This window comes from Pelecanus crispus, chromosome W (assembly GCF_030463565.1).
Source record: "Pelecanus crispus isolate bPelCri1 chromosome W, bPelCri1.pri, whole genome shotgun sequence".
In the NCBI taxonomy this organism is placed as follows: Eukaryota; Metazoa; Chordata; class Aves; order Pelecaniformes; family Pelecanidae; genus Pelecanus; species Pelecanus crispus.
The window spans coordinates 7,613,860-7,627,104 of NC_134675.1; the positions used below are offsets into that span (position 1 = coordinate 7,613,860).

Consider the following 13,245-nt stretch of genomic DNA (forward strand, 5'->3'; position numbering starts at 1 on the left):
ATCCCCCAGCCTGTACTGATATCAGGGGTTGCCCCGACCCAGGTGCAGGACCTTGCACTTGGCCTTGTTGAACCTCATGACGTTCACACAGGCCCACCTCTCCAGCTTGTCCAGGTCCCTTTGGATGACATCTCGTCCTCTTGGTGTGTCAACGGCACCACTCAGCTTGGTGTCATCTGCAAACTTGCTGAGGGTGCACTCGATCCCACTGTCTATGTCATTGATGAAGGTGTTAAATAGCACCGGTCCCAGTACGGACCCCTGAGGGACCCCACTTGTCACTGATCTCCATCTGGACATTGAGCCATTGACCACGACCCTCTGGATGCGACCATCCAGCCAATTCCTTATCCACCGAACAGTCCACCCATCAAACCCATATCTCTCCAATTTAGAGAGAAGGATGTTGCGGGGGACTGTGTCGAAGGCTTTACAGAAGTCCAGATAGATGACATCCATTGCTTTTCCCTTGTCCACTGATGCAGTTACTCCTTCATAGAAAGCCACTAGGTTGGTCAGGCAGGACTTGCCCTTGGTGAAGCCCTTGTCGTAAACCCTTGGCCAAGCACATTACTTCAGATGCAGCGTTGGACTGATGCTGCCAGACTGCATTTGGACACAGGTTGGCTTATGTTAACCTGTGTGGATGTCTCCAGCAATTCCATCTTTGGGGTCAATGAGAGAAGGTTTGTCCACATTTGTCGTAATAGTGGTACTCTAGCTTGTGAATGAGGCAGAACCAGGTCCTGTAAGCCCAGAGCTGTGATCCTTAACCCATCCATTCAGATGGTAGCACGACTTTGTTGGTGCCTCAGTCTGTGAAGTTTTCTGGTCATCCTCTGATCATGTCCATAAATCTCTTGAAGCTCTCATATCACAGAGCAACATGGCACATAAGTCTAGCTTACTGCCATATAAGAATTAAAAAACTAGGAAATCTGATAGTTTCCCTAGGGGCTTGTCAGGGACTGAAAGAGTTAATGTCTCACACATTGTGGTGAGGCAAGTTAAGGTCTGCAAAGAGACAAGTTAATGTCTCCATAGTGATAAATTGGGGTCTGCATAGCACCACAGGTGAGAAGGAGCAGGGAGGAGCTGGGAGGCATGTTGGAGGATTTGCAGTTCTGCCCTCTCATGGTCAAAAGTCATGCAGAGTTCATTTGAGGAAGGGGCTCACGAGCACCCGAAAGACCCCCAAAAGACCTGTCGCGACCACCCCCCCGCCACAGTGGCGCCTGCGCAGAAGATGGAGAACATCCTGGAACAAGCCTCAAGGGGGCGAGACTAGAGGCAGGGACTGGCCTATAAAAGACACAATTTCGAGGAGCCACGTGGCACACCCCCCACCATTGGAGGACACCACGCTGCTGCTGCCCCTGCTCCGGACCAGCCTCCCCCACCCGGCGCTGGTGCAGCCAGAGGCCCTGGGCTCCAGGAGCAGCGTGCCCAGCGCTGGAGGACTGCCACGTTTATCATCGACATTGTGGGATCCAAGGGTGGTGATATCTCTCTCTCTCTCTCCTCTTTCTTCCTTTTCCTTTCCTTTTATAAGTATCAGGATTAGAACCCACTTTGCTTATTGTGGTGCTTTCCTGGTTCGGGTTGCCTCCTTATTCACATAAACCATTGACCAAGTCTGAGAGAAAAATCAGACCTAGCCGCACCTAGACTCCTCTCTGGAAAGGAGTTTAGAAAGCAAGGGGGTCTATTCTGAACTTCATGACTCAGTGGGAGGGTCCTCCTTATCCTCTGCATATCATAGTGCTTTCCAAGTTCAGGTTGGTGATTACTGTCAATAAAGTGTTTAATTGATCGTTTGGTGTCGTTTCACCTTAATTTAGCCCAAGGGAATCACAGAACCTTCACAATCCTCTCTGGACTGTCCAGTTTGGGTCGTGACAGGGCTCAATTGATTAGCTGTTATTATAATATACAAGGAAAATCAAAATGAAACACTAAAAGGCTTTTTCCCATAAACATTGAGAAGAACAGGAATAAACAGCGGAAAGGAGAAAAGAGGCAAACTGTGGAAGTTCATGTTTGAGTTTGGGGGGGGTTGGCAGCAGCAAAGACACTTATGGTTTAGCAGCACTGATGTGGCTGTGTGCATCTTTCAGGTAAACAAAAGGAAAAACAAACTAATCAAAAAAGGAAAATATCCTGGAGCAGGGGAAGAAATTAAGGAGAAAGAATTGTGAAACCCTGTGATTTTTCTCACTGTTCTTGTTGGTTGTATGTCTTTTTTTATTGTCCTTCAGTTCTTCAAGCCTTCTGCAAGTCTTCAGTAAAATGTAAGTTTCAAATGCTTGCAAATAAATGGAACTCTGTTTCCATTCTCCCTGCAAAACAATTCAAAACCTACAACACCATATAAACACAATCCCAATTCAGAATTTTTTGAGAAGCCATGAATTTTAAACTAATGTTATTACAGGGAGAGAGATGGTGGGCTGGTACATGAACTCTGACTCCTTATTCATAAAAACTAGTGCCTCGCAAATAGCAGCACTCATGATAATGAAAACTCGCACATGCAAACACACACACATGCACACTGTCATGGTTTAGCGCCAGCCAGCAAGTAAGCACCACACAGCTGCTCACTCATTCCCACTACCCCGATGGGATGGGGGAGAGAATTGGAGGAGTAAGAGCGAGAAAACTCGTGGGTTGAGATAAGAACAGTTTAATAACTGAAATAAAGTAAAACAGTAGTAGTAATAATAACAATATAATAATGATGATAATAATAATAATATACAAAGCAAGTGATGCACAATGCAATTGCTCACCACCTGCCAACCGATACCCAGACAGTTCCCGAGCAGCGATCGCTGGTCCCCGGCCAACCCCCCCCAGTTTCTATACTGAGCATGATGTCACATGGTATGGAATAGCCCTTGGGGCAGTTTGGATCAACTATTCTGGCTGTGGCCCCACCCAGTTTCTTGTGCACCTGGCAGAGCATGGGAAGCTGAAAAGTCCTTGACTGGCATAAGCAGAACTTAGCAACAACTAAAACATCAGCGTGTTATCAGCATTCTTCTCATCCTAAATCCAAAACACAGCACTATGCCAGCTACTAGGAAGAAAATTAACTCTATCCCAGCCAGAACCAGGACAATCACTTATGCAGATAGTACCTTTTCTTCAGCTAACACAGGTTTGGACAAAGGCATCTAAAGGTGTTTCAGCAGTGTAGGCAAACTTGAACTTTACTGTGGTATGAATGAGGCACTTCTTATTCTTCCTGCCAAGGGTATGAGGCAGCTATTGCTTTCTGGCGGGAATGCCCTGGCCCCCTGCAGTAACCTCCTTTGCATGCCCCTGCCCCCTCACAGTTGCCCCAGCAGCAGCTGGCTTGCCTTGGGGTTGTGATTTACGCAAAGCAAGAAGAGGAGTCATTGTGCAGTTCTTGCAAATGTCCTGCTCTGGGCAATTGCCTATATAGTGCTGAGGTACAGCCAAAACCTACTGGAAGCAGTGAAAAGTCTGTATTTTCATTCAGAAGACTGAATTAGCTTTATGCATGGTTCAGGTACCTGAAAAGGCTGGTTTCGTTATTCAGTTATTAACTAATAGCAAGTATTCAGATAAAACAGGTTTCAGCTACCAAAACTGAAGACAGAATCTAAAAAACAGCTTTGATTTCTGTCTGGATTTTGAGACACTGGAGTCACTCATAACATGTTGTTTTCAGTTCTCTATAACTATATGGGACAGAAATTTCCTTTAAAAAACTTTGAAAATATAAACCCAAACACTGGATTTCAATCATTGTCATGTATTCCAAAATTTCCCCCAAACACAGTTGCAGCTCTGACCAGCAATTCAGCAGAAAGCTAAGCTGAAGTTAAAGACTATCTGGGATATATGTAACATGCACCACGGAAACGTGGTGGGACGACTCTCATGACTGGAGTGCTGCACTGGAGGGCTATAAGCTCTTCAGAAGGGATAGGCAGGGTAGGAAAGGCGGTGGGGTGGCTCTGTATGTTAGGGAGTGTTTCGACTGCATAGAGCTTGACAGTGGTGATGACAAGGTGGAATGCTTATGGGTAAGGATGAGGGGGAAGGCTGGAAAGGCGGATGTCCTGTTGGGAGTCTGCTATAGACCACCCAACCAGGAGGTAGAGGTAGATGAGGCATTCTATAAGCGGCTGGCAGAAGTGTCGCAATCGCTAGCCCTTGTTCTCATGGGGGACTTCAACTTGCCAGACATCTGCTGGAAATACCACACAGCAGAGAGGCAGCAGTCTTGGAAGTTCCTAGAGCATGTGGGGGATAACTTTCTAATGCAGCTGGTAAGCGAGCCTACCAGGGGAGGTGCCCCGCTTGACCTGCTGTTTACCAACAGAGAAGGGCTTGTGGGAAATGTCGAGGTCGGAGGCCGTCTCGGGCTTAGCGACCACGACATGATAAAGTTCTCAATTTTGGGTGATGCTAAGCGGAGGGGCACCAAAACTATTACCATGGACTTCCGGAGGGCAGACTTTGCCCTCTTCAGGACCCTGGTTGGGAAAGTCCCTTGGGAGGCGGTCCTGAAGGGCAAAGGGGTCCAGGAAGGCTGGGCCCTCTTCAAGAAGGAAGTCTTAAGGGCGCAGGAGCGGGCTGTCCCCATGTGTCGTAAGACCAACCGGAGGGGAAATCGACCGGCCTGGCTGAATAGGGAGCTTTTGCGGGGACTCAGGGAAAAAAGGAGAGTCTACCGCCTTTGGCAGAAGGGGCGGGCAGCTCAGGAGGAGTACAGGGATCTTGTTAGGTCCTGCAGGGAGGAAATTAGAAAGGCAAAAGCCCAGCTAGAACTCAATCTGGCCAGTGCTGTAAAAGACAATAAAAAATGCTTTTATAAGTACATCAGCAATAAAAGGAGAGCCAAGGAGGATCTCCATTCTTTGCTGGATGTGGGGGGGAACATTGTCACCGAGGACAAGGAAAAGGCTGAAGTACTTAACGCCTTCTTTGCCTCTGTGTTCAACAGCCAGACCGGTCATCCCCAGGGTACTCAGGCCCTTGAGCAAGAGGATAGGGATAGGGACCAGAATGGAGCCCTCATAGTCCAGGAGGAAGCAGTTAATGACCTGCTATGCCACCTGGACGCTCACAAGTCTATGGGGCCGGATGGGATCCACCCGAGAGTACTGAGGGAGCTGGCAGAGGAGCTTGCCAAGCCACTTTCCATCATCTATCAACAGTCCTGGTTAACAGGGGAGGTCCCTGATGACTGGAGGCTTGCCAATGTGACGCCCATCTACAAGAAGGGCCGGAAGGAGGACCCGGGGAACTACAGGCCTGTCAGCCTGACCTCGGTGCCGGGAAAGATTATGGAGAGGTTCATCTTGAGCGAACTCCACAGGCAAGTACAGGTCAACCAGGGGATCAGGCCCAGCCAGCATGGGTTCACAAAAGGCAGGTCCTGCTTGACCAACCTGATCTCCTTCTATGACCTGGTGACCCGCCTGGTAGATGATGGAAAGGCTGTGGATGTCATCTACCTCGACTTTAGCAAAGCTTTTGACACCGTCTCGCATAATATCCTCCTCGGGAAGCTGGCAGCTCACGGCTTGGACAGGCATACTCTTCGCTGGGTAAAGAACTGGTTGGGTGGCCGAGCCCAGAGAGTAGTGATAAATGGTGTTAAGTCCAGTTGGCGGCCGGTCACGAGCGGTGTTCCCCAGGGCTTTGTTTTAGGGCCAGTCTTGTTCAATATCTTTATCAATGATCTGGATGAGGGGATCGAGTGTGCCCTCAGTAAGTTTGCAGACGACACCAAATTGGGTGGGAGTGTCGATCTGCTCGAGGGTAGGATGGCCCTGCAGAGGGACCTGGACAGACTGGATCGATGGGCCGTGGCCAACTGTATGAGGTTCAACAAGGCCAAGTGCCGGGTCCTGCACTTGGGTCACAACAACCCCATGCAACGCTACAGGCTTGGGGAGGAGTGGCTGGAAAGCTGCCTGGCCGAAAAGGACCTGGGGGTGTTAGTAGATAGCCGGCTGAACATGAGCCAGCAGTGTGCCCAGGTGGCCAAGAAGGCCAACAGCATCCTGGCTTGTATCAGGAATGCTGTGGCCAGCAGGAGCAGGGAGGTGATTGTCCCCCTGTACTCGGCGCTGGTGAGGCCGCACCTGGAATACTGTGTCCAGTTTTGGGCCCCTCACTACAAGAAAGACATTGAGGTGCTGGAGCGTGTTCAGAGGCGGGCAACGAAGCTGGTGAAGGGTCTGGAGAACAAGTCTTATGAGGAGCGGCTGAGGGAACTGGGGTTGTTTAGCCTGGAGAAGAGGAGGCTGAGGGGAGACCTTATCGCTCTCTACAACTACCTGAAAGGAGGTTGTAGTGAGGTGGGTGTTGGTCTCTTCTCCCAAGTAGCTAGCGATAGGACAAGAGGAAATGGGCTTAAGCTGCGCCAGGGGAGGTTTAGACTGGAAATTAGGAAAAATTTCTTTACGGAAAGGGTGGTCAGGCATTGGAACAGGCTGCCCAGAGAGGTGGTGGAGTCACCATCCCTGGAGGCGTTTAAAAAACGGGTAGATGTGGCACTTCGGGATATGGTTTAGTCTGGTCTACCCTTGATTAGTCTAGAGTGGGCTTGGTAGTGTAGGTTAATGGTTGGACTGGATGATCTTTAAGGTCTTTTCCAACCTAGATGATTCTATGGTTCTATGATTCTATGTCTCCTGTTAATTCCACTCATAACTTCTTCTCCCACCAGTCAGTCTAAATGTTTCAGACAATACATAAATGTCATGGTGTATTGGGTCTGGCTGGGATGGAGTTAACTTTCCCAATAGCAGCCCTCATAGTGCTATGCTCTCTCTTGGTAGCTAGAAAGGTGTTGATAACACACCAGCATCTTGGCTACTGCTGAGCAGTGTTCACACAGCATCAAGGCTGTCTCCAACATCCCACCTCATCCCCAAAGGACAGTAGGCTGGGAGTGGGCAAGATCCTGGAGGGGGATATAGCCAGGACAGCTGACCCAAACTGACCAAAGGGATATTCCATACCATATGACATCGGCTCAGCAATAAAAGCTAAGAGAAAGGAGGAGGGGAGGGGGGCATTCATTATTAAGGCGTTTATCTTCCGGAGCAACCGCTATGCATACTGAGGCCCTGCTTCTCGGGAAGTGGCTGGGCATCGCCTGATGATGGGAAGTGGAGAATACAATCTTTGTTTTCCTTCTGCTTCTGCACACGGCCTTCACTTTTGCCTTTTATTAAACTGTCTTTATCTTGACCCACAAGATTTTTTTCCATCTCATTTTCTCCCTGAGTGTCCTGCTGAGGAGGGGAGTGATAGAGCACCTGATGGCCAGGCAAGGTCAACGCACAACACATGGAAATACAGAAAAAAAACCATCTCCCAAGAATACTGCAAGTGATCAAGTTAAAACAAAAATGAAAGAAGAAAACTTGTAAGAATAATAGTAAGCTTCATTTGTCCACCAAAGAGTGGATGTTTGTCCACCACCCTCAACTTTTCCAAGTATCTCAAAGATAAAAATGCAATAACTGTACCCCTTCTCCTTGAAATGTCAGTATGTCAATTTTAGTTTATTTCCGGTTTCATAAACGACTACCATAACAGATGTTGTGTTTTAACCCCAGTGAGCAACTAAGCCCCACACTCCCCTCACAGTGAGATGGGGGAGAGAATCAGAAGGGTAAAAGTGAGAAAACTCATGGGTTGAGATAAAGACAGTTTAATAGGTAAAGTAAAAGCCACGCACGCAAGCAAAGCAAAACAAGGAATTCATTCACTGCTTCCCATCGGCAGGCAGGTGTTCAGCCATCTTCAGGAAAGCAGGGTTCTATCATGCGTAATGGTTACTTAGGAAGACAAACACCATAACTCTGAATGTCCTCCCTTCCTTCTTCTTCCCCCAGCTTTATATACTGAGCATAATGTCATATGGTATGGTCATATGACCCCTTTGGTCAGTTGGTGTCAGCTGTCCCAGCTGTGTCCCTTCCCAACTTCTTGTGCACCCCCAGCCTACTCGCTGGTGGGGTGGTGTGAGGAGCAGAAAAGGCCTTGACTCTGTGTAAGCACTGCTCAGCAGTAACTAAAACATCCCTGTATTATCGACAGCGTTTTCAGCACAAATCCAAAACATAGCCTCATACTAGCTACTGTGAAGAAAATTAACTCTACCCCAGCCAAAACCAGCACAATAGATCTTATTTTAGTAGAGCTGAATTCCTTTAATAAAGCCAGCTTCATAGGTTCTGCAGTTTCTGACAAGCTGTTATTTCAGTGTATACTTGGTGCTGTGGGTACCTACTATCCTCTAAAAACGAGTCTTTTCTACAGTACAACAGAGCAGACCAGCCCAGCATTTACATTCACAGATATAGAGGCAATGAGGCTGACTTGTGCTCCACATACCCAGGGCCGAATCATGCATGTTCAAGTTTCGAGATTTTGTCAATAAATTCTCTCATATTTCTGCTACAGTTCTTTGTTTGTACAAAATCCTTTGTCCTTAATAGGGATTCTGTAGAGAAAAAGTTTCAGTCTCTTTTTTATTTTAGAAAGAATTTATCTATATCATGTAGATTGAATGGTCTTTCAAATCAGTGGGGGGTAATTATCTCCTGAAGATGAGCATGTAGAAAATGGGTTCAAAAATCTTGTCTTCTCAAAATGAAAGCAGGTAAAGGCTCCTTGTCTGTGCAACATAACCATTCCATTTGAGATGTGGGACTCCCTCTGAAGTATGGACTCATACTGGGGAGAAAGGGAGAGCAGCCAGGTAAGCCTTCCACGAGACGGATACAGCTGGAGTGTCAGAAATCCCATGGTGAGAGGAACCTGCAGTGAGGCCCGGCACCTCTGGGCCACCTCCCGCTGTGCATCCTAGGAGCTGTAATTCCGGGAGAGATGTTGGGAACACATGGCGTATGTCCTGTCCCTTTTTTCCCCCTCTGCCCTCTCCCCCCCTCCCCCCGACTGGAAGGTTGTCTCACATGGTTCCCAGCAGCCAATCAGGTTTTCCAGTTGCCAAACATTGCCCTTCCACTCTCTCATGGCTCTGTGAAATGGCGGTGGCGGGTGCTGTGGCATGGCCAGTGCTAGTTCTTGCAAACGGAGTCTGCTGCCCCCCGGAGCCCCTCGACTTTCTCTACCTGCCCATAGTGGCTTCCACCATGGCGAAGAGCAAAGCGGCCAAGCAGCAGCACCTGGAGCATTTCTACCAGCGGGTGCATGCAGCAGCCTTGATGGAGGAGAAGCTGTGGCTCTACGGGCAGCTGCAGCGGCCCAAGGACATGGTTTACCCGCAGACCTTCACCCTCAATGCCAACTGCTGGTGCCAGAGCTTCACCAAGACTGTCTTCATGACAGGGCTGCCCCTGAGAGTGGTGCAGGCAGCTGTGAAAGCCCTGGAGGCGGTGGCATCAGAGGCCGCAAAAGCCCTGGAGGGTGCAGTGGGAGCAGTGCCCGAGGCCAGCAAAGCTCTGGAGCTGGGAATGGTGGCATCAGGGACCACTAAAACCCCGGAGCCCGCAGTGGGAGCAGTGCCAGACCTGGATATGGGGAAGCTGCACTTCCTTGCCTGTGACACACTCTTGCAGGATAGCTTCCAGCAGAATAAGAAGTGGCCATCCCTCTACCACGATCAGGATCACACACCCAGTCTGTTCCTCACGCAGCTCATCTCCACCCTTGCCGCCTTCCTGTGCGGTTGCAACTTGCTTCTGGCTGCCTCCTCCCTTGGTGCGGAACGGAAGTGGGAGGGAGAGAAGCGGGCACCCTGGGCAGTGAGGCTGGTCTGTGAACCTGGCAGGAGTGCCGCTGGTGTAGCTGAGTTGTTCAGACCATCACTAGTAATTCATCTCATCTCCTCTGTCCCACACGGTGCGAGTGGAATTTGATTTTTGATCTCTTATTTCCCTCTCCTCTTCCGTTCTGTTTCAGATCTAGAACCTGAGGTTAACTATTACTGGCATCATGGTGAGGAAGTTGTTGTTCATGAACATCGAAAAGGTAGAGTCGATCCTGTGCGATTTCAGATAGATGATAACCCGCACCTCCAGATCTGTGTACCAAAGCAACTTCCAGAGGTATGGATGTTTTTAACAGCAAGTTAATCACGTGTGTTTTCATGTATGTTTCTGGCTGCCACTGAAACCATGCAATAGATAGTATGTGGAGGACCTGTTTAATCAGTTATGTAGAGCATTTGTGCATTTTTCAAGTCTTAATGCTCTTATTACCTTGTTGTGCTAAGTGCTTTATAGACATTGAGACAGTCTTCTGAACATCATGTTGGTCATCCCCACAAAAGGGAGAGGTTTGTAAGAGCAAATCTTCAGGATTAGATTGAAGTTGTTTATCGAGCTAATGGTATTGCAAGTCTCTCTGCCTGGACAGCAGCACAAGCAATATATCGAGGTGAGACAGTCAACCTGTTAAATTTTTCCCAGTGATGAATGCATACTATAAAGTTCTCTAAACTTTTCTCCCCAGTACCTTTTTTTCATGCTTTTTCTTCTGAAGACCATCCTTTAAGTAGGTTTTAAAAAAATTAATTGATCCAATGAATGGAGTTATTTAAGACTTTGTCTTTGAGTACTTTGACTCAGGGAGAATTAATTAATATTTAATATTAATAAATATAGTTTATTATTTATTTATTTATTTTTCATATATAACACTAAACCTGTGCAAAAACCTCAATCTTGCATTCACTTGCTCATTCCACATTTGTTATGGGGAAAGGTGGTAGGTCTCAAGCAGTTGTTTGTTTTTTTTTTTTCCTGAAACAAGTAAGTCACTTAGCCCCTTGTTTCAGAAATGTCAATTCTATGAAACTATAATCAGTGAAAGAAAAATGTCAGCAGCCTTACTTCATGATTTTATGCCTATGTTTGTCTAAAAATCCCAGAAGACCTGGATGGATAGACCAGATCAATCTTTTGCTTATTCATGTAAATATAATTGTTAGCTAGTGTTGCTAGAAGATACCTGCTGGTTTGTAGTTTCACTTGTGAAACAACACATTGAAGAAAATCCTTTGACTAGGACATATATTGCTGGCTCTGCATCAAATTTTTTATGTAATGGTATGTTAGAAAGGTTGACTTTTTTTGTGGACATAAAACATTGAAGTCAAGTAAGTCTTGGCTTCAAAGCTGGTTACAGTTGTAAGCACATTATGAGTTAGAAGGACAGCATGATTCAAATCTATGATTTTTTTCTTTGTTCTGTAACAGTTTCTAGTGGTGTTCATTGCACATGATACCAAATATCTTTTAAGAATATCACTATGTATGTTAACACACATGCATAAATATGTAAAGAAAATATTTTTAAAAGACTATTAATGTTCAGTGGGAGCTGTTTGAAGCATTAATTCTTATTGACATAGTGTTGTCTGGCAGGTTACTGTAGTCAGTTATGCTCATGCATACATATGGATGCTTCTGTCATGAAACAAATGTTCACTGCCCTGTGAAAAGTGTAGAATAGTCAAAAGACATTTCCCCTCAGATCACTTGCAGGACTTGGATGCATTAATAACTTATGTATGTAATTTTGAAAAGTCACTTGGCTCATCAGTTTGTTTTTTTTCAGTCAGCATGTGTTAACATTGTGATTGATGCCCAGCTTTCGTAGGGAACTGTGTACAAAATGCAAATATGCCACTGTGTCCCTGATCTTGGAAAGATCCTTAATTGGTGCTTGTGTTTTATATTTTCATAGTTAGTCTGTATGAAGAATGCTTGTGGTGTTAAAGCAGACAGGACTTTAACCCCTACTAAGTGGCTGCTGCAGTTCCCAGTATTTTTCTGTATTTCAAGACTGGGGTTTAGATGTGTACGGTGATAGGAATTTCGAGTCCTGTATAAGTACTGTTGTTTCTTTACTTTGTAGGATTCTGGAGTGAAGCAGATGTGACCCATCCTTTTGTATCGCAGGCAATAGTGACTGATGGAAAATACTTTGCTTTCTTTTGTTACCAGCTGAATACTTTAGCACTAACTGTAGAAACTATTCAAAATAACCCTCAGAAGAATATGTGTTGGGGTACAGACAGTAAGCCATTATACAATGTTATGGAAGATGGTAGTATGAAAGGCTTTAATGATGAAGTTCTGCTTCAGTTGGCTTGTTTTCTGTTAAACACACCAAAAGAGTTGTAAATTATTAAACAATAAAGTATTCCTGTTTATGTGCCTGAACTTCATTGTAACTCCATGAAGTATGGGCTAGAATTATGCCTTGTTCTTAGTCAAATATTTGTCTAGCAAACACTATATACATCTCTCCTGGTTTCAGCTGGAATAGAGTTAATTTTCTTCCTAGTAGCTGGCATAGTGCTGTGGTTTGGATTTAGTATGAGAAGAATGCTGATAACACACTGATGTTTTAGTTGTGGCTAAGTACTGCTTATGCTAGTCAAGGACTTTTTCATGTTTTTTCAGCTTTTGGTGCACAAGAAACTAGGAGGGGGCACAGCCAAGACAGCTGACCCAAACTGGCCAAAGGGCTATTCCATACCATATGACATCATGCTCAGTATATAAACTGGGAGGAGTTGGCCGGGGGGGCAGTGATTGCTGCTCGGGGACTGGCTGGGCGTCGGTCAGAAGGTGGTGAGTGGTTGCATCACTTGTTTTTCTTGGGTTTTGTTCCTCTTGTTTTCCTTTTAACCGTCTTCTTCTTCTTCTTCTTCTTCTTCTTCTTCTTCTTCTTCTTCTATTTCAATTATTAAACTGTTCTTATCTCAACCCACGAGTTTTCTTGCTTTTACCCTTCCGATTCCCTCCCCCATCTCACCAGGGAGGGGGGAGGGTGAGTGAGTGGCTACATGCTGCTTAGTTGCCGGCTGGGGTTAAACCACGACAACATCTTTCATGATCTTTGGGCATTGTTTCTTAATTTTAAATATATGACATTGTACACTGAAAAATAAATGTCTAGAATACCTTCATGTCTTTTGTATATTTACTGTTAGAAGTGTATTGCACTAATTCAAAGCAATGTGAATACCTTCTTTTAGCAGATCCATAGCTCTATGTTGAACAGTCATAGTACAAATTCCTATGACAATCTGATTACTTCACTAGGTAACTGCTGCCTTGGTATTAAGGACCAGTGAAAAATTTCTAATTTTGTACCTGAAAAGAAATTAGTTGTATTAAATCCTTACTTGTTCTAAAGAGAAAGTGAGCTCAGAATAAAAAGTGTTTCTTAAAAGTGAATGGTTGGAAGTTTAGTTACATAGCAGGGGAA

The 13,245-nt window shown here is 45.9% G+C and overlaps 1 protein-coding gene across 1 annotated transcript; it reads left to right on the plus strand.

The window, feature by feature from the left end:
* Positions 1-9,047: 9,047 nt before the first annotated feature.
* Positions 9,048-11,907, plus strand: LOC142596583 (large ribosomal subunit protein mL65-like). The gene is made up of 3 exons (XM_075725764.1): positions 9,048-9,723; positions 9,925-10,070; positions 11,884-11,907. The coding sequence occupies exons 1-3, from the start codon at positions 9,048-9,050 to the stop codon at positions 11,905-11,907; spliced, it is 846 nt and encodes a 281-aa protein (XP_075581879.1).
* Positions 11,908-13,245: the final 1,338 nt, after the last annotated feature.